The sequence below is a fragment of the Bos taurus genome, chromosome 2 (assembly GCF_002263795.3).
Source record: "Bos taurus isolate L1 Dominette 01449 registration number 42190680 breed Hereford chromosome 2, ARS-UCD2.0, whole genome shotgun sequence".
Classification (NCBI taxonomy): Eukaryota; Metazoa; Chordata; class Mammalia; order Artiodactyla; family Bovidae; genus Bos; species Bos taurus.
The window spans coordinates 77,025,067-77,050,790 of NC_037329.1; the positions used below are offsets into that span (position 1 = coordinate 77,025,067).

Below are 25,724 nucleotides of genomic sequence, written 5' to 3' on the forward strand. Positions count from 1 at the left end.
ACCTTCCAAAGGCCCTGCCTCCAACCCCGATCTCCTTAGGGGTTAGGGATTCAACACATGTGATTTCTGGGGTGGAGGCAGGCACAAACATTCAGTCCATAAGAGGAGGTAAGAACCTATTCCATAAAAGCAATAAAAGCACTATGCTATGCTATGCTAAGTCGCTTCAGTAGTGTCCGACTCTGTGCGAACCCATAGACAGCAGCCCACCAGGCTCCGCCGTCCCTGGGATTCTCCAGTCAAGAATACTGGAGTGGGTTGCCATTTCTTTCTCCAATGCATGAAAGAGAAAAGTGAAAGTGAAGTCGCTCAGTCCTGTCCGACTCTTAGTGACCCCATGGACTGCAGCCTACCAGGCTCCTCTGTCCATGGATTTTCCAGGCAAGAGTACTGGAGTGGGGTGCCATTCCCTTCTCTGAATAAAAGCACTAGGAAAAAATAAATGTCAAAATCAAGTAATTCAGAACTCTGGAAATTAATTAAAGTTGCAAGGAGTGTTTATTCAAGAAAAAAAAATGCTAAACATCAATAGAACAAATACTTGTTGCCTTTTAAGTTGCCCTGGTACATCTCCTTCTCCCCAGTTCCCCAGTTCATGAAAACTAGCAGACTTCCAAACACTGGAGGACAAAGACAGTTTGGAACACTGGATAGTTCTGTCCATTTATGAAGCACTTGATATATGGATTTACTTTCTATGGCATAGCAAAGAGCTAAAGTTTTTCAGTAGTTTTGATCACAGACCTAATGCCCTAGCAAGAGACAGGCAAAGTAGGGAGCTAATTCTACATGATACTGCTATTAAGGAGGCCTATCTACCAAAAGGACTTTATAAATGTTCTCAGACAATTTGGAGGTAGATACATGCACATTTTAGTGATAGAATTCATGAAAGAATTCTTCAGAAAGTAAAGGTCCTGGGTATTCTAATATCTTAACTGTGTGGGTGAGTAGGCTAATGCATAGAAGATAAAAATAGGGAGATGGTGTTTGGGGATTAAAAAGTAGTGCAATTGGGTTCATGATTTTCCAATGAATTTTGCTTTTCAAAATTAATATTCCTCGTACTTTCTCACATTTTTCTGCCAAAAGATTTTCTTCTTTCAGTTCAGTTCAGTCACTCAGTCATGTCCGACTCTGCGACACCATGAACTGCAGCACGCCAGGCCTCCCTGACCATCACCAACTGCTGGAGTCCACCCAAACTCATGTCCATTTAGTCGGTGATGCCATCCAACCATTTCATCCTCTGTCATACCCCTCTCCTTCTGCCCTCAATCTTTCCCAGCATCAGGGTCTTTTCCAATGAGTCAGCTCTTTGCAAAAGGTGGCCAAAGTACTGGAGCTTCAGCTTCAACATCATTCCTTCCAATAAACACCCAGGACTGATCTCCTTTAAGATGGACTGGTTGGACCTCCTTGCAGTACAAGGGACACTCAAGAATTTTCTCCAACTCCACAGTTCAAAATCATCAGTTCTTCGGCACTCAGCTTTCTTTATAGTCAAACCCTTGTATCCATACATGACTACTGGAAAAACCATAGCCTTGACTAGATGGACATTTGTTGGCAGAGTAATGTCTCTGCTTTGTAATATGCTATCTAGGTTGATCATAACTTTCCTTCCAAGGAGTAAGTGTTTTTTAATTTCATGGCTGCAGTCACCATCTGCAGTGATTTTGGAGCCCCAAAAAATAAAGTCTGACACTGTTTCCACTATTTCCCCATCTATTTCCCTAGAAGAGATGGGACCAGATGCTATTATCTTAGTTTTCTGAATGTTGAGCTTTAAGCCAATTTTCTCACTCTCCTCTTTTACTTTCAGCAAGAGGCTTTTGAGTTCCTCTTCACTTTCTGCCACAAGGGTGGTGTCATCTGCATATCTGAGGTTATCGATATTTCTTCTGGCAATCTTGATTCCAGTTTGTGCTTTTTCCAGCCCAGCATTTCTCATGATGTACTCTGCATATAAGTTAAATAAGCAGAGTGACAATATACAGCCTTGATGTACTCCTTTTCCTATTTGGAACCAGTCTGTTGTTCCATGTCCAGTTCTAACTGATGCTTCCTGACCTGCATATAGGTTTCTCAAGAGGCAGGTCAGGTGATCTGGTATTCCCATCTCTTTCAGAATTTTCCAGTTTATTGTGATCCACACAGTTGAAGGTTTTGGCATAGTCAATAAAGCAGAAGTAGATGTTTTTCTGGAACTCTCTTGCTTTTTCCATGATCCAGCAGATGTTGGCAATTTGATCTCTGGTTCCTCTGCCTTTTCTAAAACCAGCTTGAACATCAGGAAGTTCACGGTTCACATATTGCTGAAGCCTGGCTTGGAGAATTTTGAGCATTACTTTACTAGCGTGTAAGATGAGTGCAGTTGTGCGGTAGTCTGAGCATTCTTTGTCATTGTCTTTCTTTGGGATTGGAATGAAAACTGACCTTTTCCAGTCCTGTGGCCACTGCTGAGTTTTCCCAATTTGCTGACATATTTCTCATTTACTGTATCATAATTGTCACCTCTTTAGGCACTTTTGAGCAATTTTTAAGTAAATACAGGTATTTGCCACACTTCTAAAGATGGCAAGTTTAATTAGAAGCCTATTTATTCCCTTTACTGTACTATGAATGAAGTTTTTTTTTTTTTTTTTTAAAGATGAGTCTTCAACTCATGCAATTTCTTAGCAGAATCTATTGTGTGGTCAAAGAACATATTTCCCTTTGATGACTAGAGCTGGCAGATATATTTAATTCAACCCTTCCTCAGAAATTCTGACCCACACAAAGGAGAATGGGCTTTGCCAGGAACACCTTTGTTGTCCCCCTATAACTGATAGGGAAACTTAGTTTGTCATGCAGTGTTGTTTTTTGACCCTCTCTTTATACAATCCTTTTACATCACCTCTTTTTACTCACATTTTACTCTCTCTTTTCCTGCTCCTGCATTTGGAAAATTCCTCCAGAGTTATCCCAATTCCCTTCTCCCATTTTTTGCATGTACTGGTGAGTTCAACTCTGAGCTGTGGTGTCGCCTTTTACCTAATGCCATTCTTGTCTTTCATCCTCAGGCATGTTTACATAGGGGTTGATATATCCTGCTCTAAACCAATAAACAGCCTAGTAAGAATTATTTTATTTACCTGATCTATGTCCTGTCTCAATTCTCATGTGCAAAAATTCCATTGCTAAATGCAGGTGTTCTTTTTCCTGATAATTCTCTCATTTCAGTCTACTCTGTACTTTGTTATACATTATTAATGAAGACCCAAAACATCCAAAATGTCTCAGCATTATTGATATTGTAAGCTTTCTTCTTATTCTGATTTGCTTTTGGTGCCTATTCTGATTGACTTTGTCTTCGTTTTTATTACTGCTGTTGCTATTACAACGATTGTTGGTAGCAGCATTCTTCTAATTGGGTCAAGAAACACTTCCCAGAGGAAGAAACTCGTCCCAGAGTTTTGCCTCCTTCCCAAAAGAATTTGACTATCAAATATTGCACCCCAATCATGAAAATCATAATTACAATAAATCTGGGTGAGAAATTGTGCATGATTCAAAGTATAGACTCAAGAGGGAAATGGTATAACAAAGGTTTATCTTGATAGTCTCCTCTGAATTCCCACCTCCATTGCCTTTGTTCAGACAAAGAACACTGCCAAGGTAATTTAATTGGTCTCTCTAGCTTATCTCATCAACTCTGATCTATTTTCCTAATCATGGCAGAACATACTACTACTACTACTACTAAGTCGCTTCAGTCGTGTCTGACTCTGTGCAACCCCATAGATGGCAGCCCACCAGGCTCCCCCGTCCCTGGGATTCTCCAGGCAAGAGTACTAAGTGGGTTGCCATTTCCTTCTCCAATGCATGAAAGTGAAAAGTGAAAGGAAGTCACTCAGTCGTGTCTGCAGCCCACCAAGCTCCTCCATCCATGGGATTTTCCAGGCAAGAGTACGGGAGTGGGGTGCCATTGCCTTCTTCAATGGCAGAAGAAGTTTACTACTTAAACTACTTAAGTAAACTTAAGTTTACTACTTAAACTATTTCCTCCAGCCTTCTTTCCTTTCCTGACAAAGAAAGAGCCAATTTTCTAATTGTATTTAATTGTGGTTGGATAACATACTTTGTATCAAGTATCCCCCATACACTTGAGAAGTATGTGTTTTTTGTTGTTCTGGTGGAATGCTCTGGAGATGTCTGTTAAAACTAGATAACTTGTAGTCTTGTACAAATTTTCTATTCTCTTGCTGATCTTCTATCTAGTTGTTATGTCCATTATTGAAAATAGGAAATCAAATGTTCCAATTAGTGTTGAACTGTATCTTTCTCTCTTCATTTAGGTTAGTTTTACTTTGTGTATTTGGTACTCTGCTTTATGTGCACATGCTTATAATTATTATTTATTCCTAATGGGTTAGCCTCTATTTTATTAAGAGGTCCCTTTTTATAATGTTTTAAAACAAAATCTATTTTTAACTTGATCTCAAAGTTTAGATTTTTAATTGTCTAATATTAGTATAAGTATTCCAGTTTTTCTGTTGTTGCTGTTCATGTAATAAAAGTATTCTATCCTTTTATTCTCAATTAAATCTATCTCCTATAAACAACTTATAGTTGAGCTGGGTTTCTTTATTTTTGTTGCAATCTGACAAATCTCTGCCTTTTGAGAAGACTGTTTAATTCACTCATATTTAATGTAATTATTGATATACTCAAATTTATATGAGCCATTTAAATGTTTTCTTTCTATAAGTCTCATGTCACTTTTTGTTTATTTCTTCATTTTTTGCTTTTTTTGCACTGAGTGTTTTTTTCTTAATTATAGCATTTTAATTGCATTAATAGTTTGTATTTTCTGATTTTAAAAGCAATTGGTGCAGGATTGACTGTATACATGTAACTTATCAGAATAAGTTTCAAATTTACACTAGCTTGAATCAAATAATACACAGAAACAGTGCTCTGATATAGCTCTCTTCTTTTTCCCCTTTTTCATGTTATTAGTGTTACATAATCCATTAAGGTTATGAACTGAACAATACTTTAACATGATTATTACTTTAGCACATGCTATCACTTACTGAGCATATTAAAGCAATTCACTACATATGTATAGGTATCTCTCACCTTTTAAAAGTCTGTTTCGTGCCACTTTGCTTTTATAAAAGGCCTATCAATTTCATACCTTTTCTGGAGTACAAACTTTACAGTTGGAGATGCTTCTTTTTCAAAATATTTCAAGTGTAAGACCTTTAATTCTGTTTTTTTTTTAATGTATATTTATTTAAGGGTCTTTGTTCCTTGATCCCTTAGTGATGATATTCCTTGGATTTAAGAAGGTGAATTGATAGAGAAAAAGATGCAGAAGGAGTATATATCAGACATCAATATGGCCTGCCAGGGTCCAGCCCCGGCTGATCCAGGGAGTTCGAAGCGGGGACGGCGTCAGCGAGGATCAGGATACAATAGCTTCAATTAGATATTAATTAGAGATATAAAGAGTAATAGGATGAGGATAGCTTAGCAGGAAAATTCAGTGGAGAAAAGAGGCTGAGTAGCTTGGTTTACGTGGGAAATCAATAAAACTTCAAGACAAGAAGCTTGCACGACTTACGTAGGCCGCAGGCGTCCTTCCATTCTCCCAAAGGAGAGGAGACACTGAGGCCTCCCTGGTCGGATCTTAGAAGCCCAGGCACAATTAGTAAGCATGGTGGGCTCCGTGCTCCAGATGGAAACTCAGCCAGAGTTTGAGAGAGAGAACGACATGGGGAGACCAGTATTTCGAGGAACTGATCCCCTTCTTTATTTTCCAGGGTCTGTTTTTATACACTGAGATGTTATACAAAATCACGTGGGGACAGCAGTCCTGACTTTTATTAAAGTCAGGTGCTTCATACAAATGTATACAGAGGTCTTAGGGGTGTTACATCATCTTCTGGCCAGGGGGCCTGCTGACAATTTATGACCCTCTTCTTGTGACAGCAGTCAGTCAACCAGAACACTTATTTCTCCAAGGGTGATTATTCTTAAAACAGATGCCACCTTCCGAAGGTACTAGATAAAGTTACATTCCTATAGGGTGAGGGTGTAGTGGGTTTTAATTAAGGAAATAATTTGCTTAGCCTAAGGTCTAACGTGATTAATATCAAAGGTTAATACTTATTTCTTCTATATATTCATTAATGTGCATAAGGGCAGGGGATGTGGAGACTTAGCAGTAAACATTGGCTCAACAAATGAAAAACCCTTCACCAATACAATTTCTAATCAACCTACTATACTATACTAATAGTTTTCTAACTTCTCTAAAGAACCTGTTTTTAGAAGGTTTAAAGCATCTCGTGCCTCTCATGGTTGGGAGGCTGTGAGCAATCACATGTGGCCGGACAAGCCTGTCAGGCAGGCTAGAGAATCTTCAGAGGAGTTTGTAGATTGAAACACTCCTATCACAACCAGGAATTATTATTAACTGGAGCTCTAAGTTAACTCCTTCTCCAAAAGAGGTGGTGGGGGACAGCCCCCCGTAAAGTCAAAGGTGTAGGTGAGAGTACAAAGTAGTAAAGTAGGCAGGCTCTGGTTATGGGGGTAGATGCTCGAGGATTTCCAGGGGGACTCCTGAGGCTTGATCCCACCTTTGCGTATGTCGAGCCTCCTTCCTCATGACCTTTGCCATGGGTGGAGGTCTTCCCGCCGGCTCCCCGCAATGCCCATTAGTTAAACCTTGAAAAAAGGTTTATCTGGGTATGTAGATATGTTATTACTTTCACTTCCTGAATCATTTTCCTCAATATGTTGGCAAACTCCTAATTATCCTATAAGATCCAAAACCCTCTGAATCTTTTATAGCCTACTTTGCTGAAGAATTGATGTTTTCAAATTGTGGTCTTGGAAAAGATGCTTGAGAGTCCCTTGGACTGCAAGGAGATCAAACCAGTCAATCCTGAAGGGAATCAACCCTGAATATTCATTGAAAGGCCTGATGCTAAAGCTCCAATACTTTGGCCACCTGATGCAAAGGGCTGACCCTGATGCTGGGAAAGATTGAGGGCAGAAGGAGAAAAGGGTGACAGAAGATAGGATGGTTAAGTAATGTCACTGACTCGATGAATTTGAGCAAACTCTGGGAGATAGTGGAGGACAAAGAAGCATGGCGTGCTACAGTCCATGGGGTTGCAAAGAGTAGGATTCAACTTGGTGACTGAACAACAACAGAATATTGAGTTACTTCCTTCTTACCTCCCACGGTAAGAATGGTAATGAAAAGTGAAAGTGAAAGGCACTCAGTCATGTCTGACTCTTTGCAACCCCATGCACTGTTACCTGCCAGGTTTCTCAGTCCATGGAATTTTCCAGGCAAGAATACTGGATTGGGTACCTGTTTCCTTCTCCAGGGGATCTTCCCAACCCAGTGATCAAACCTATCTCTCCCACATTGCCGGCAGATTCTTTACCATTTAAGACACCAGGGAAGCCCAAGAAAACTGGAGTGGGTAGCCTATCTCTTCTCCAGGGGATCTTCCTGTCCCAGGTATTGAACTGATGTCTCCTGCCTTGAAGGAGGACTCTTTACCAGCTGAGCTACATTATACTGATATTATTTTTGTTGTTGATTTTGTTTTGATTTGATTGTCAGCCATTTTGGACTATGAACCCTCTGAATGCTAGTTTTGAAGTTTTGTTACTGTATGATAACATATTCTATAAGTGAATCGAGGGAGGAACAGATGAAAGAAAGAATGCAACACTGAAATAATAGAATTCAAGAGGGAGATGTTGGACTCAGAGGCTTGAGCTATGGAACTCGGACACAGTTGTCAGTAAGATTCTCCCACAGTGAAAAAACAATTCAAGATCCTCTTATTTCTGGGAGTTAAAAATGGTTTTATAGAAACTTATTGCTATTCCTAGAAACAAAGGTCTACTTAAGTCAGTTGTTATTGTTGTTGAGTCACTAAATCATATCTGACTCTTTGTGACTCTGTGGGCTGAAGCATGCCAGGCTCCCCTGTCCTTCATTATATCCTAGAGTTTGTTCAGATTCATGTCCATTGGGTCAGTGATGCTATCTAACCATCTCATCCTCTATCATCTAAGTCTCATCCTCATCTGAGTCAGTAGAGAGAAGTGAATTTGAAAATGTTTGGAAGTAAGAAGACAGGACTCTAATACTTACCTTGCTAGGATATTTAGCACAGAATTTTGGTTCTAATCTTTTAAGGGGAAGACTAGAAAAATTCTATTACGTGATGAAAGTTGTCATTAGCTTAAAATAGTAAATGACACACTTACACATATCCGGTACTCTAAGGAACAAATTGAGATATGATATCCAAGCATATTACCTTGTATCCTAATTCCTGAAGATGAGAGGAAATTTTGTCCTCACTTGTTTCCTGAGGACCCTAAAAGCAAGTGATTGAAGTTGCAGGATAAGTTCTAGAGATTCTTTGTGGTAAAAGACCTTGTTTATTCTTTAGTTAATTGTATTTGTATCCTTCAATGAGTGATTTTTTTTTTTTTTAATCACACAAGGCATCTGAGAAAGCAAGAGCAGATGAAGAGGATTGCTATAGACCAAGTAAAATAGCCTGGATGATTGTGATTATCACGGTTAACCCACATCTCTTTCAAATGCATGGCCAGTGAAGTCATTTTAATAGCTTGAAGTTGTTCATATTTACATCAGAAGTCAACAAAGCTCTGAATCTGTTGTTTCTCCCCCTAGTTTAGCACATCCCTGAAATTTCTTGGAACAAAAGAGAGTTTGTTACATATGGCAAAAGAATGGAACTGCTTCTTAGTTGCAATTAAATGATACTTTTAATCTTGGGATATTTTAAAGTGCATTGGACTGTGGTTCAGGACCTCAATTTTACTATCTCTGTCACCTAATATAAACTATTTTATCACCCTTGGATTCTATATATCAGTGTGTTTTTTTTTTTTTTTTCTTACTTGTTTTATTTTTTTTTTAATTTTTATTTTTTTAAATTTTATTTTATTTTTAAACTTTACATAGTTGTATTAGTTTTGCCAAATATCAAAATGAATCTGCCACAGGTATACATGTGTTCCCCATCCTGAACCCTCCTCCCTCCTCCCTCCCCATACCATCCCTCTGGGTCGTCCCAGTGCACTAGCCCCAAGCATCCAGTATCGTGCAACGAACCTGGACTGGCAACTTGTTTCTTACATGATATTTTACATGTTTCAATGCCATTCTCCCAAATCTTCCCACCCTCTCCCTCTCCCACAGAGTCCATAAGACTGTTCTATACATCAGTGTCTCTTTTGCTGTCTCGTACACTGGGTTATTGTTACCATCTTTCTAAATTCCATATATATGCGTTAGTATACTGTATTGGTGTTTTTCCTTCTGGCTTACTTCACTCTGTATAATAGGCTCAAGTTTCATCCACCTCATTAGAACTGATTCAAATGTATTATTTTTAATGGCTGAGTAATACTCCATTGTGTATATGTACCATAGCTTTCTTATCCATTCATCTGCTGATGGACATCTAGGTTGCTTCCATGTCCTGGCTATTTGTTTGGCTGTTTATGGTGTTAGTTGTGGTACACAGGACCTTTGCTCTTCACTGTGGGGGCAGGAGGGTTCTTAGCTGTGGCATGAAGGGATTTAGTTACCTGACTAGTGATCAGATCTGGGCCCCCTGAATTGGTAGCATGAAGTCTTAACTGCTGGACCACCAGGGAAGTCCCATATCATCAGTTTTTGAATTAAGAGATTAGATTAAATTGTGTCCTAGAAGTGTTCAGTTCTACTGATTTTAACTCTAGGCTTAGGAGAAATATGTTCTGGAGCTACTTGCCTCACAAGACATGCAACATTATTTAATAGATAAAAAGACATTAACAGGATGTTAATGTCTCTTAATAGAGTAGATATTGGCCTATATTCATGCAAGCACATTCCTTTTAAGCAGACCTAGAGGAGAGTGAAAAAGTTAGCTTAAAGCTCAACATTCAGAAAACTAAGATCATGGCATCCGGTCCCATCACTTCATGGGAAACAGATGGGGAAACAGTGTCAGACTTTATTTTTTTTGGGGGGGGGGGCTCCAAAATCACTGCAGATGGTGACTGCAGCCATGAAATTAAAAGATGCTTACTCCTTGAAAGGAAAGTTATGACCAACCTGGATAGTATATTAAAAAGCAGGGATATTACTTTGCCAACAAAGGTCCGTCTAGTCAAAGCTATGGTTTTTCCAGTGGTCATGTATAGATGTGAGAATTGGACTGTGAAGAAGGCTGAGCACCGAAGAATTGATGCTTTTGAACTGTGGTGTTGGAGAGGACACTTGAGAGTCCCTTGGAATGCAAGGATGTACAACCAGTCCATCCTAAAGGAGCTCGGTCTTGGGTGTTCTTTGGAAGGACTGATGCTAAAGCTGAAACTCCAATGCTTTGGCCACCTCATGTGAAGAGTTGACTCATTGGAAAGGACCCTGATACTGGGAGGGATTGGGAGCAGGAGGAGAAGGGGACAACAGAAGATGAGATGGCTGGATGGCATTACCGACTCTATGGACATGAGTTTGAGTGAACTCCGGGAGTTGGTGATGGACAAGGAGGCCTGGCGTGCTGTGATTCATGGGGTTGCAAAGAGTCAGAAATGACTGAGATTCTGAACTGAACTGAACTGAGTTATCTCTACAGGTGAGAGAAGTTTTTTTTTTTTCCCATAGCTTTTTAATCCCTTGAATATTTATTTCCAATTCAATATTTTGCCAGCCTTTCATGTGTTTATCTTGATGCCTTTGAAATCATTTTGCTATTCACACCCCTCTTCTTTTCTTCACACGCCTCCTCTGTAGATGGCCTGAATCAATTCTTATCTGTACTGCAATTAAAAGAATGAATCATCATTTATTCTCAAATGCTTATTATCTTAAGTTTTATTTTCATCCCTAATTTCTTTTTCTTACTTCTCCATGTTTACATTTAAGTAAAGACTTTGCAGAAAATTATAGTTGATTTATTCAGTTATTTCTGCTTAGCTAATGAGGCTAAGCATTTCTTCTGCAGTTTGTATGGGCAAGAAGACTGGCCCTAGGCAAAGTTGCAGAGTAGCTGAAGCTTGTCTTCATCACACACTCTCTCTCTCTTTCTTTTATTTCTGATAATTATTATAATGAAAACAATAGACAATAATAACAAACAGTCACTATTAATTGAGTTATTGCTATGTACAAGACACTGTCTCATGGCATTATGAGATTAGCCTCTTCCTCACCCTGGCAGGCAAAATCCTCTATTCTCATCTTGATTTCCCCCATTCTAAACCTTTACACTTATTTTATCGAGGGAACAACCAGATATATGACCTGGATATCCTTTCAGGCCTCCTCCAGTTCACAGTTTTCTAATTTCTTAGTCTCTCCCTCCTGTCTCAGCACTTCAATGCCCTAATTTCAGCTGCCTCTCATTAAAAAAAAAAAAAAAAAAAACACCCAGCATTCTAATGGAAAAAAAGTTGTGAAAAACAGTTTAAATCATAAGAAATTTTTATTCACTAAGAAAAATTGAATACAACTGAAAACAAAAATACTAAGTATCAAAAGAGATTTTTCTTTAGGAGATCAGAAAGCACCATAGGTCAAAGGCAGCCAACAACCTGCTCCCTTGTGACAGTTTGGACACTCCAGAAACATACATTAATACAGAGTTTAAACTGTAAGGTGTTGCTAGGAATCAACGCCTGTGAAAGGAAAAGTTGGATTGTAATGCAGGCCTAGAAAGCCTCAGTCAAACTGCTAGGGAGCTCTGGAGTGTATACTGGCTGGTAGAGTTGTCTCATGTAGAATCAAAGGGTAAGTCCTGGATATCCCAACTTGCTCAATGAACACAAGGGGCTTCCCTAGGAAGAGCATGCTTTTAGGTGAGGCTAGTCTCACAAGCTGAAGCACAGCCCGTAATGGATGGCAACTGGATTCACTTTCAGAAGAAGGATAAATTGAAAATGTCACAGTCATCCAAAATGCTATCATTTTATATTGTTGAATTGGAAAATGCTGTTCTGTCTTCCTGGAATTTCCAAAATATTCCATCCTCCATTTCCTTTAAAATCACATATAGGAGAACAATATGGAGATCGCTTAAAAACTAAAAGCATAGCTACCATATGAACTAGCACTCCCACTCCTGGGCATATATCTAGAGAAAACCATGCTTCAAAAGGATACACATGTTTCAGTGTTCATTGCAGCTCTGTTTACAATAGCCAAGACATGAAAACAAACTAAATGCCTATTGACAGATAATTGGATAAATATGGAATATTAATCAGTCATAAAAAATAACAAAATGAAATAATGTCATTTGCAGCAATACAGATGTACCTAGAGATTACTATACTAAGTGAAGTATGTCAGACAAAGAAAGACAAATACCATATGATATCATCTGTATGTGGAATCTAAAGTATGACACAAATGAACTTACAAAATAGAAATAGGCTCACAGACATAGAAAACAAATGTATGGTAACCAAAGGGGAAAGGTGGAGGAGAAGGACAAACTGGCAAATTAGGGCAGACATGTTCACATTACTGTATTCAAAACAGATAACCAACAAGAACCTACTGTATAGCACAGAGAACTCTGTCTCACATTCTCTAATAACACAAATGGGAAAATAATTTGAAATACTATATGTATGTATGTGTGTGTGTGTGTATATGTATGTATATATGTATATATATATATATATATATATATATATATAGGGGGGCGGTCCTAAAATGGTGGGGGAATAGGGCAGGGAGACCATTTTCTCCCCCACAAATTCAACAAAAGAACATTTGAATGCTGAGCAAATTCCACAAAACAACTTCTGAATGCTGGCAGAGGACATCAGGCACCCAGAAAGGTAGCCCAGTGCTGTCGAAAGGAGGTAGGACAAAATAAAAAAGATAAAAAGAGAGACAAACGAGGTAGGGGTGGAGATCCATCCCAGGAAGGGAGTCTTAAAAAAGAGAGAAGTTTCCAAACACAGGAAAGACTCTCACAAAATTCTAGCAAACAGAATCCAACAACACATTAAAAAGATTATACATCATGACCAAGTGGGCTTTATCCCATGGATGCAAGGATTCTTCAATGTGTGCAAATCAATCAACGTAATACACCACATTAACAACTTGAAAGATAAAAACCATATGATTATCTCAATAGATGCAAAGAAAGCCTTTGACAAAATTCAATATCCATTTATGATAAAAACCCTCCAGAAAGCAGGAATAGAAGGAACATACCTCAACATAATAAAAGCTATATATGACAAACCCACAACAAATGTTATCATCAATGGTGAAAAACTGAAAGCATTTCCCTTAAGGTCAGGAACCAAGACAAGGGTGTCCACTCTCACCACTACTATTCAACATAGTTTTGGAAGTTTTGGCTACAGCAATCAGAGCAGAAAAAGAAATAAAAGGAATACAAATTGGAAAAGAAGAAGTAAAACTCTCACTGTTTGCAGATGACATGATCCTCTACATATAAAACCCTAAAGACTCCACCAGAAAATTACTAGAGCTAATCAATGAATATAGTAAAGTTGCAGGATATAAAATTAACACACAGAAATCTCTTGCATTCCTATACACGAATAATGAGAAAACAGAAAGAGAAATTAAGGAAACAATTCCATTCACCATTGCAATGAAAAGAATAAAATATTTAGGAATATATCTACCTAAAGAAACAAATAGAAACTAATAGAGTTTTGCCAAGAAAATGCACTGGTCATAACAAACACCCTCTTCCAACAACACAAGAGAAGACTCTATACATGGACATCACCAGATGGTCAACACCGAAATCAGATTGATTATATTACTTTTTTTTTTTTTTTTTTTACTTGTGGAAGATTTGATTCTTTATTAAGAAATTCCACCACAATGAGTTAATTAGAGAAAAATAAGAAAGTTCAGTACAGTGGGTATTACAAATCCAATGAGAAAATTAATAGCTTTCTATATGGAAATAGCTACTTACTAAAGTTTTAATTTTAAAAATTCCATTTACAATAACAGTAAGCACAAACCATTCAGGGAATGCTCTAACAAGGAATGGACAGGAATGAAAAATAGATTCACACATTTCATACTTTCGGAGAACTGTTTTTATGGTTTTTACCTTTTTTGTCTATAGGAAGTCTTTTTTAATCTTTTTTTAAATTTTATTTTATTTTTTAACTTTACAATATTGTATTGGTTTTGCCATATATCAAAATGAATCCGCCACAGGTATACATGTGTTCCCCATCCTGAACCCTTCTCCCTCCTCCCTCCCCATACCATCTCTCTGGGTCATCCCACTGCACCAGCCCCAAGCATCCAGTATTGTGCATCGAACCTGGACTGGTGACTAGTTTCATATATATTACACATGTTTCAATGTCATTCTCTCAAATCATCCCACCCTCTCCCTCTCCCACAGAGTCCAAAAGACTGTTCTATACAACAGTGTCTCTTTTGCTGTCTTATATACAGATGCAGAAGCTCTATACAGTCAACAAAAATAAGACCAGGAGCTGACTGTGGCTCAGATCATGAACTCCTTATTGCCAAATTCAGACTTAAATTGAAGAAAGTAGGGAAAACCACTAGACCATTCAGGTATGGCCTAAATCAAATCCCTTATGATTATACAGTGGAAGTGAGAAATAGATTTAAGGGCCTAGATCTGATAGATAGAGTGCCTGATGAACTATGGAATGAGGTTCATGACACTGTACAGGAGACAGGGATCAAGGCCATCTCCATGGAAAAGAAATGCAAAAAAGCAAAATGGCTGTCTGGGGAGGCCTTACAAATAGCTGTGAAAAGAAGAGAAGCAAAAAGCAAAGGAGAAAAGGAAAGATAAAAACATCTGAATGCAGAGTTCCAAAGAATAGCAAGAGGAGATAAGAAAGCCTTCTTCAACGATTAATGCAAAGAAATAGAGGAAAACAACAAAATGGGAGACTAGAGATCTCTTCAGAAAATTAGAGATACCAAGGGAACATTTCATGCAAAGATGGGCTCGATAAGGGACAAAAACGGTATGGACCCAACAGAAGAAGAAGATATTAAGAAGAGATGGCAAGAATACACAGAAGAACTGCACAAAAAAGATCTTCACGACCCAGATAATCACGATGGTATGATCACTGATCTAGAGCCAGACATCCTGGACTGTGAGGTCAAGTGGGTCTTAGAAAGCATCACTACGAACAAAGCTAGTGGAGGTGATAGAATTCCAGTTGAGCTATTCCAAATCCTGAAAGATGATGCTGTGAAAGTGCTGCACTCAATATGCTAGCAAATTTGGAAAACTCAGCAGTGGCCACAGGACTGGAAAAGGTCAGTTTTCATTCCAATCCCAAAGAGAGGCAATGCCAAAGAATTCTCAAGCTACCACACAATTGCACCCATCTCACATGCTAGTAAAGTAATGCTCAAAATTCTCCAAGCTAGGCTTCAGCAATATGTGAACTGTGAAATTCCTGATGTTCAACCTGGTTTTAGAAAAGGCAGAGGAACCAGAGATCAAATTTCCAACATCCGCTGGAACGTGGAAAAAGTGAGAGAGTTCCAGAAAAACATCTATTTCTGCTTTATTGACTATGCCAAAGCCTTTGACTGTGTGGATCACAATAAACTGTGGAAAATTCTGAAAGAGATGGGAATACCAGACCACCTGATCTGCCTCTTGAGAAATCTGTATGCAGGTCAGGAAGCAACAGTTAGAACTGGACATGGAACAACAGACTGGTTCCAAATAGGTAAGGAGTACATCAAGGCTTTATATTGTCACCCTGTTTATTTAACTTATATGTAGAGTACATCATGAGAAACGCTGGACTGGAAGAAACACAAGCTAGAATCAAGATTGCCGGAAGAAATATCAATAACCTCAGATATGCAGATGACACCACCCTTATGGCAGAAAGTGAAGAGGAACGAAAAAGCCTCTTGATGAAAGTGAAAGTGGAGAGTGAAAAAGTTGGCTTAAGGTTCAACATTCAGAAAATGAAGATCATGGCATCCGGTCCCATCACTTCATGGGAAATGGATGGGGAAACAGTGGAAACAGTGTCAGACTTTATTTTTCTGGGCTCCAATATCACTGCAGATGGTGACTGCAGCCATGAAATTAAAAGATGCTTACTCCTTGGAAGGAAAGTTATGACCAACCTAGATAGCATATTCAAAAGCAGAGACATCACTTTGCCAACAAAGGTCCGTCTAGTCCAAGGCTATGGTTTTTCCTATGGTCATGTATGGATGTGAGAGTTGGACTGTGAAGAAGGCTGAGCGCTGAAGAATTGATGCTTTTGAACTGTGGGGTTGGAGAGGACACTGAAGGTTCCTTGGAATGCAAGGATGTACAACCAGTCCATCCTAAAGGAGCTCAGTCTTGGGTGTACTGGAGTGGGGTGCCATTGCCTTCTCCGACTTATATGTTAGATAGTTTCAAACATTTCTATGACTAAAAGAATGGCATTTATGTAGCAAAGGACTAACACTGCATAGCACTTAATGGAAGTCCTAAAAATATTAATAGATTGACCACTAAATTTGTACATGATCTGACAATGACAAGTACATCATGACCACCACCTGGCTTCCTGTCAATTGGGTGAGGCATTCCTATTTTACAATATTAAAATGTGAAAGAAAAATGAGCATTGGAATTAACAAAATATGGCATATTCCTCTGCCTGCTCTACATTCTTATTTGCACAGCTAAGAGTCAATTCAAACTGTGAACCCAAAAGAATTTTTTGTCTCACTAACTCCAAAGATCTACTTTCTCCCATTTTTTTCCAAGATAATTTATTAGACACATCATTTTCCCAGTTGCTCAGGCAAAACAAAAAGAAAACTAAAACATGAATGAACTATTTTTGGTTTTCTCATTTCTGCCAGACCACAAGTTGAACTGATCAATGGATTTGGTCTCTTCTTCCTTTATTACATCTAAATGTGCTGTTTTCCACTGTTTCATGAATGCCCACTATTGAACAGTATCATCTCTTATTTAAAGAGCTCCCAATGGCTCTCCCTGTTTCTACTTCTGAATGATATATTTTAATTTTAAATAAGATCATATCTCTCCACATTTCAGAATCTTCAATGGTTTATCTCACATATATAATTAAAGCTTAGGTCCTTACCTAGGCCATCAAAATTCTACATGGTCTAGACTTCCTGTTCCACTCCAGCTATTCCAATTTTCTTGTTCTTTCTCAAATATGACAGGCTAATTGCTTCTTCAGGCTCTAGGGCCTTTGTACTTACTGCAACAATTACTAAAATGCCAGCTAAGAAAGGCTCTGTTCATATTTACTCAAATGCTTCTAAAAATGTCTCCTCAAAGATCTTTGACCCCATGTGTAAAAAAATAATGCTTTCATTCATCCCTCAGTCAGTTTCCCACTTCTTTTCCTGCTTTATTTTCTGGAAAAACACCTATTTTCATTTGAGATTATATTGCATATTTCTTCTTTTATTTGTTTATTATCCTTCAAGGATATAAATGGTAAAAATGAAATAAAAAATTTAGTCTGTCTAGCTCATGCCCATATTCCTATTTTTATTAATGTATTTAAAAATTTTCTCAATTTTATTGAGCTAAAATTGATAGGAAAATGTGTATGTATATGTGTATATATATCTTAAAATTTGATGAATTAACATACATGTACTTTGTGAAATAATTATCATAATTCAGGTTAATTAACACATTCTTCACCTCACTTAGTTATTTTTTTGTGTGTGTATATGTGGTCAGAATATTTAATATCTACTCTCTTAGTAAATATCAAGCCAAAACACAGTATTCTTGACTTTGGTCCCCATGCTATACATTAGATCCCCAGAGCTCATCCATCTTATAATTGAACAATTGTACCCTTTGACCAATTTCTCCCCATCTCCTCCATCCCCCAGCTCCTGGTAATTATCATTTTATTCTGTTTCTATGAATTTAACTTTTTAAATTAATTTTTTTTTTACATTTCACATGTATATCACAGTATTAGTTTTTTTTTTTTTTCTATCTAACTAATTTCAGTTAGCATAACATCTTCTAGGTTGATCCATGTTGTTAAAAATGTCAGCATTTCCTTCTTTCTCATGACTAAAAAATAGTCACTGAAAACATGCATATGTTTATGGGTCAGTTCAGTTCAGTCGCTCAGTTGTGCCCAACTCTTTGATACCCCATGAATCGCAGCATGCCAGACCTCCCTGTCCATCACCAACTCGCAGAGTTTACTCAAACTCAAGTCCATTGAGTCAGTGATGTATGGATATACATATTTATATATCATATATTCTTTACCAATTTGTTCATTGACAAACGAGTAGTTTCCATGTCTTTGTGAATAATGCTGCAATAAATATGGGAGTTCTGATATTCCTTCAAAATGTTGATTTCATCTAATTTGAATTTATACCTAGAAGTGGGATTATTGGATCATATGGGATTCTATTTTATTTTCCCCCCTGTTTTCCATCATGGCCAAAGTAATTTATATTTCCATCAATGGGGCAAAACGCTTCCCTTTTCTCTATACCACTTACTATCTCTTGTGTTTCAGATAAAAGCCATTCTATTTGATTTGAACTTCCCTGATAGTTAATGTTGAGCACCTTTTCATACCCTGTATATACGTCTTCTTTGGAAAAACCTCTATTCAAATCTTTTAAATATTTTAAAATCATGTTTACTTGTTTTTGCTCTTGAGTTGTGTGAATTTCTTACATATTTTAATATTAATCTCTTAGCTAATATATGATTTGAATATATTTTTCATTCTTTAGCTTGTTATTCACTTTGTTGATCATTTCCTTCCTGTGCAGAAGCTTTTTGGTTTAATGTCATTCTACTTGCTGACTTTTTTTCCCTTTCTTTCTTGCTCTTTTAATACCATTTCCAAAACATCTGTGCCGAAACCAATGTCAATGAACCCCTTTTCTATGTGTTCCTTCAGGAATTTTATGGCTTTAGATCTTCCAGTCAAGTTTTTAGTCCACTTCAAGTTAATTTTTGTGGGTGATATAAAATTGGGGTCTAGTTTTATTTTTTGCATATGTGTATCCAGTTTTCACAACACCATTTATTGAAGAGACTATTCCTTCTGCATTTTTTGTCCTCAGCACTCTTGTCAAAGTTAGTTAACTATACAGGCTGGATTATATCTGAGCTCTCTATTCAGTTCCATATGTCCACATGTCTGTTTTTATGACCATACCATATTGGTTTTATTACTATAGCTTTGTAATGTAGTATAAAATCAGAGAATGAGTTGCCTTCAACTTTGTTGTTCTTTCTCAGGGTTGCTTTTGCTATTCAGTGCCTTTTATGGTTTCATATGAATATTAAAATAGCTTTTTTTTTTTTTTCCTATTGCTACTAGTGAAAGTTGCTCAGTTGTGTCCAACTCTTTGTGACCCCATGGACTATACAGTCCATAGAATTCACCAGGCCACAATACTGGAGTGGGTAGCCTTTCCCTTCTCCAGGGGATCTTCCCAACATAGGGATCAAACTCAGGTCTCCCGCATTATAGGTGGAGTCTTTACCAGCTGAGCCACAAGGGAAGCCCAGCTTTTTTTTTTTTTTCTACTTATGAGAAAAATATCAGTGGAATTTTGGTGGAGATTATGGTAAAGTTACGGATTGCTTTGTCAGTATTGATAATATTTTTAAAATATTAATTCTTCCAATCCATGAAAATGAAATATCTTTCCATTTATCAATGCTTTAAATTTCTTAAAGATTGGGCTTGGTTAAAGTATACAGGTCTTTTATCCCCTTGATTAAATTTATTCCTAGATATTTAACTTTTTGATTTTATTATAAATGGGATTACTTTTAAAATTTATGTTTCTGCTAATCATGGCATCTGATCCCATCACTTCATGGGAAATAAATGGGGAAACACTGGAAACTATGTCAGACTTAATTTTTTTGGGCTCCAAAATCACTGCAGATGGTGATTGCAGCCATGAAATTAAAAGACTCTTACTCCTTGGAAGGAAAGTTATGACCAACCTAGATGGCATATTCAAAAGCAGAGACATTACTTTCCCAACAAAGGTCTGTCTAGTCAAGGCTATAGTTTTTCCAGTAGTCATGTATGGATGTGAGAGTTGGACTGTGAAGAAAGCTGAGCGCCAAAGAATTGATGTTTTTGAACTGTGGTGTTGGAGAAGACTCTTGAGGGTTACTTTGACTGCAAGGAGATCTAACCAGTCCATTCTAAAGATCAGTCCTGGGTGTTTTTTGGAAGGATGATGGTAAAGCTGAAACTGCAATACTTTGGCCACCTCATGTGAAGAGTTGACTCATTGGAAAAGACTCTGATGCTGGGAGGGATTGAGGGCAGGAGGAGAAGGGGATGACAGAGGATGAGATGGCTGGATGGAATCACCGACTCAATGGACGTGAGTTTGAGTGAACTCTGGGAGTTGGTAATGGACAGGGAGGCCTGGTGTGCTGCAATTCATGGGCTTGCAAAGAGTCGGACATGACTAAGAGACTGAACTGAACTGAACTGAATACATTGCCAGTATATGGAAATGCAACTTATTTTTATATACTGAATTTGTATCCTGAAACTTTGTGGAATTTGTTCATCAGTTCTAAGAGGTATCTTCTCTATATACCATGTAATCTGCAAATATAGACAATTTTACCACTTCCTTTCTGAGTTGGATTTTTTTCTTTTTTTCTTAATTGCTCTAGCTAGGAATTCCAGTACTATGTTGAATAGAAATAATAAGAATGGGCACCTTTGTCTTCTTTTTGAACTTAGAGAAAAAGCTTTCAGTTCCTCATCATTGAGCATAAAGTTTGTGGTGGGCTTGTCATTGTGGCCTTTACTATGTTGAGGTGTATTCCTTCTATATGTGATTCCTTGAAAATTTTAATCATGATGTTGAATTTCATCAAATGCTTTTCTTTTTACATCTATTGAGATAATCATATAATTTTACCCTCATTTTGCTAACATGGTGTATTGCATTGATTTACAGATTTGAATCATCATTGCATCTAATGGATAAATGCCACTTGATCATGATATATAATCCTTTTAGTGGAAGTGGGTTTTCTAGTATTTTGGTGAAGATTTTTGTATTTATATTCACCATAGATATTGATCTGTGATTTTTTTTTTTTTTTTGGTAGTGTCCTGTCTGACTTTGGTTTCAGAGTGAATTTGGTCTTGTAAAGTGATTTTGGACTGGTTCCATTTTCAGTTTTTGGACGTTTAGAAAGACTGATATTAATTCCTCTTTAAATGTTTAATACATTTCACCAGTAATGTGAAATTTCATCAGATCTGAGCCTTTTCCTTTCTAGAAAGTTTTTGATTACTGAATCAAACTCCTTACATGTTATTATTCTCTTCAGATTTTCTGTTTCTTCCTTGTTCAGTCTTGTTGTAAATTTATGGAAATATATCCATTTCTTATAGGTGATTCAATTTGTTGGCATATAATATTTTATAATAATCTCATGAATCTTTGCATTTCTCAGTAAGCATTGTAACATCTCTTTCATTTCTAAATTTTTTTATTTGATTCTATGTTTTCAGAATTCTTTTGAACTGTGCTGTTGGATCACTTCAGTAACTAGATGATCTAGGAACCACCTTGTCCTCCTCTGAGGGCCCCACCCACTTCTTGCTGCTCTTCCTCCTCCTCCATTACAGCCACTTCCAGACCTGAGGAGCATTGCCAGCAACTTTAGCAGCTCCCCACATGACTTTGCATTCTAACTCAGAATGGTGGTCCCTCCCCTCTGAGCCCTGCCTGCTGCCCTGAGCACGAACCCCTGTGGACTTGCAAGAAGCTTGGGTGCAGGCTTGGGTATATACTCCCACCACAAATTTTTACTTACCTTTATTTTTTTTTATGAAATGGATATTGCAAACTCTTTTCTTCTACTGTATTACAAGTTGAAAGTATGATCAAATGAAATAGTGAGAAGACTTTGAATATTACTTAATGAAATATGAAGCACTTTTGTTGTCGTTATCTTTTTTATATGAAGGGTAAAGGGAGATGAAGAGAACAGTCTTCCAACCCTTCAGGAATCTGTGTTTCTTTCGAGTAATCAAGAATAAACAGCCGGAACTTTCCAGAACGCTCGGTGAAAGGCGGAGGAGCGGCGGCTGCCCGAGCTGCGCACAGCAACGCGCTCCTTCCCGCTCCCCCACACCGGCATCGGCCCTCTCACCGGCTGTAGAAAATGGTGAAAGAAACCACTTACTATGATGTTTTGCGGGTGAAACCCAATGCCACCCCAGAAGAATTGAAAAAGGCTTACAGGAAACTGGCCTTGAAGTACCACCCTGATAAGAATCCAAATGAAGGCGAGAAGTTTAAACAGATTTCTCAAGCTTACGAAGTGCTCTCTAATGCAAAGAAAAGGGAGTTATATGACAAAGGAGGAGAACAGGCAATTAAAGAAGGTGGAGCAGGTGGTGGTTTTGGCTCCCCCATGGACATCTTTGATATGTTTTTCGGAGGAGGAGGCAGGATGCAGAGAGAGAGGAGGGGTAAGAACGTTGTCCATCAACTTACAGTAACTTTAGAAGATTTATATAATGGTGCAACAAGAAAACTAGCAATGCAAAAGAGTGTGATTTGTGACAAATGTGAAGGCCGAGGTGGTAAAAAAGGAGCGGTAGAATGCTGTCCCAATTGCCAAGGTACTGGAATGCAAATAAGAATTCATCAGATAGGACCTGGAATGGTTCAGTAAATTCAGTCTGTCTGCATGGAGTGCCAGGGCCATGGGGAGCGGATCAGTCCAAAAGATAGATGTAAAAGCTGCAATGGAAGGAAGATAGTTCGAGAAAAGAAAATTCTAGAAGTTCATATTGACAAAGGCATGAAAGATGGCCAGAAGATAACATTCCATGGTGAAGGAGACCAAGAACCAGGACTGGAGCCAGGAGATATCATCATTGTTTTAGATCAGAAGGACCATGCTGTTTTTACTCTACGAGGAGAAGACCTTTTCATGTGTATGGACATACAGCTGGTTGAGGCGTTGTGTGGCTTCCAGAAGCCAATATCTACTCTTGACAACTGAACCATAGTCATCACTTCTCATCCAGGGCAAATTGTCAAGCATGGAGATATCAAGTGTGTGCTAAATGAAGGCATGCCAATTTATCGTAGGCCATATGAAAAGGGTCCCCTAATCATTGAATTTAAGGTAAACTTTCCTGAGAATGGCTTTCTCTCTCCTGATAAACTCTCTTTGCTGGAAAAACTTCTGCCTGAGAGGAAGGAAGTAGAAGAGACTGATGAAATGGACCAGGTAGAATTGGTGGACTTTGATCCAAATCAGGAAAGACGGTGCCATTACAATGGAGAAGCATATGAGGATGATGAACATCATCCTCGGGGTGGTGTTCAGTGTCAGACCTCTTAGTAGGGCCTGTGAATAACACTCACTGCTGGTGTTTTATTTGCAGTAGCGATTGAGTGAAGGACTATAATCATATGCTCACTACTTGCTTTTGTTTTAATATTCAACTATAGTAGTGTTTAAAAGTTAAATGAAGAATAAACTCAAATATAAAAGCTCTGACTTTGCCCTGTATGTATGATGACTTCAGTGTGCAAGATAAGTTTAGTACTTGTAAAAATGACTTTAAAAAATTTCCCCTAGCATTTGTTAGGCCATATTTTGTAATTGATTTCAGCTATGTATATGGAATAGCTTAGATTGAAATGCCAGGTGTATGTATTGACTTCAGTGTATGACCCTTAATTGTTAAGCTATGAAATTAAAACTGTTTAACTGGCAGTCAGACAAAGAAATTAATGTAGAGAGGTGTTGGTCTGTATGTAGTAAGTGGGATTCATTGCGATGCTTCTGCATTTATTCTATTGCCTCAACTGTTACTTGAAGATGGCATGCTGTATAATTTAATTTAGCCTGTGGTATCAGTGATAGAAATGATACCTTTGTATAGAAGGGGTTTATCATAATATGCTGCTTCTTGAGGGCTTACACTTGTAGAATTGCATTCCCTTCTTTTGCTGTGCCATCTTTTATTAATATATATAGCTATTTGTCCTGGTTACTTTTTTTGCCCCCTGCCCCCCGACATTTGGACCGCAGTAAGCCTTAGAGTAGTGACTTCTGGAGCAGGGAAACTTAGAGGTTAGAGTGATGAGACCTTTACATGGAGAAGTAATTTGCATGTATGAGATAGGAAGGTGTTTTTGTAGGTATGTTACAGGCTTACTTTAAACCATTTAACTTATGCTCCAGAGTAACTGTAATTTAATGTTGGTAGTATAGCAAATTATGATGGATAGCTTTAATTGTATGTTTAAAGTCATATGTTCACAAGCTTAAAGCTGGTATCAGAATTTAAGCAATTCTTGAAATGTATGAATGTCTCTTTAATATACTGATTACAAAGCAAAAAAAAAAAAAGAATAAACAAAACTTTATCTTATTGTCACTTTTTACAGTGGAAAATCATGAATGATATATTTCAAGTAACATACAAATCATTTTCCACTCAAGCCAGAAAAATAACCAGCTAAACTGGATAGTTTGAGGGTAAGGCCAGATCCCATTCTTTTGTTACACCATAGCTTGACCCTTAAAAATAAAGGAGGTTATCACCTTATATTGGTCAGAATGACCATCATCAAAAATCTATAAACAAAGGATGTTAGAGAGGATGTGGAGAAAAGGGAACTCTGCTTTACTGTTGGTAAGAATGTAAATTGATACAGCCACTATAGAGAACAGTATGGATATTTCTTTAAAAACTAGGAATCAATTCATTTCAGTCACTCAGTCATGTCCAACTCTTTGTGACCCCATGGACTGCAGCATGCCAGGCCTCCCTGTCCATTACCAACTCCCGGAGTATACACAAACTCATGTCCATCGAGTTGATGATGCCATCCAACCATCTCATCCTCTGTCATCCCCTTCTTCTTTTGCCTTCAATCTTTCCCAGCATCAGGGTCTTTTCCAATGAGTCAGTGGCCAAAGTATTGGAATTTCAGCTTCTTCATCAGTCCTTCCAATGAGTATTCAGGATTGATTTCCTTTAGGATGGACTGCTTAGATCTTGCAGTCCAAGGGACTCTCAACAGTGTTCTCCAACACCACAATTCAAAAGGATCAATTCTTTGACTCTCGGCTTTCTTTATGGTCCAACTCTCACATCCATACATGACTACTGAAAAAACCATAGCTTTGACTTAGATGGACCTTTGTTGGCAAAGTAATGTCTCTGCTTTTTAATATGCTGTCTAGGTTGGTTATAACTTTCCTTCCAAGGAGCAGGTGTCTTTTAATTCATGGCTACAGTCACCATCTTCAGTGATTTTTGGCATCCCAAAAAATAAAGTCTGACACTGTTTCCATTGTTTCCCCATCTATATGCCATGAAGTGATGGGACCAGATGCCATGATCTTCATTTTCTGAATGTTGATTTTTAAGCCAACTTTTTCACTCTCCTCTTTCACTTTCATCAAGAAGCTCTTTAGTTCTTCTTCGCTTTCTGCCATAAGGGTCATGCCATCTGCATATCTGAAATTATTAATATTTCTCCTGGCAATCTTGATTCCAGCTTGTGCTTCATCCAGCCCAGAACAAAGCTAGGAATAAAACTACCATATGATCCAGCAATCCCATACTGGGCATATGCC

The 25,724-nt window shown here is 37.9% G+C and overlaps 1 protein-coding gene across 1 annotated transcript; it reads left to right on the forward strand.

Annotated features, from left to right (window-relative positions):
• The first annotated feature begins 22,153 nt into the window (after window positions 1-22,153).
• Window positions 22,154-23,623, forward strand: LOC782779 (dnaJ homolog subfamily A member 1-like). The gene has a single exon (XM_059878658.1). It carries the CDS (start codon window positions 22,278-22,280, stop codon window positions 22,791-22,793), a length of 516 nt encoding a protein of 171 aa, XP_059734641.1. The 5' UTR covers window positions 22,154-22,277; the 3' UTR covers window positions 22,794-23,623.
• The last annotated feature ends 2,101 nt before the right edge of the window (window positions 23,624-25,724 follow it).

Bases quoted from the DNA above. Each gene is read 5' to 3' on its own strand.
- LOC782779 (XM_059878658.1), top strand. From the start codon at position 22,278: ATGGTGAAAGAAACCACTTACTATGATGTTTTGCGGGTGAAACCCAAT.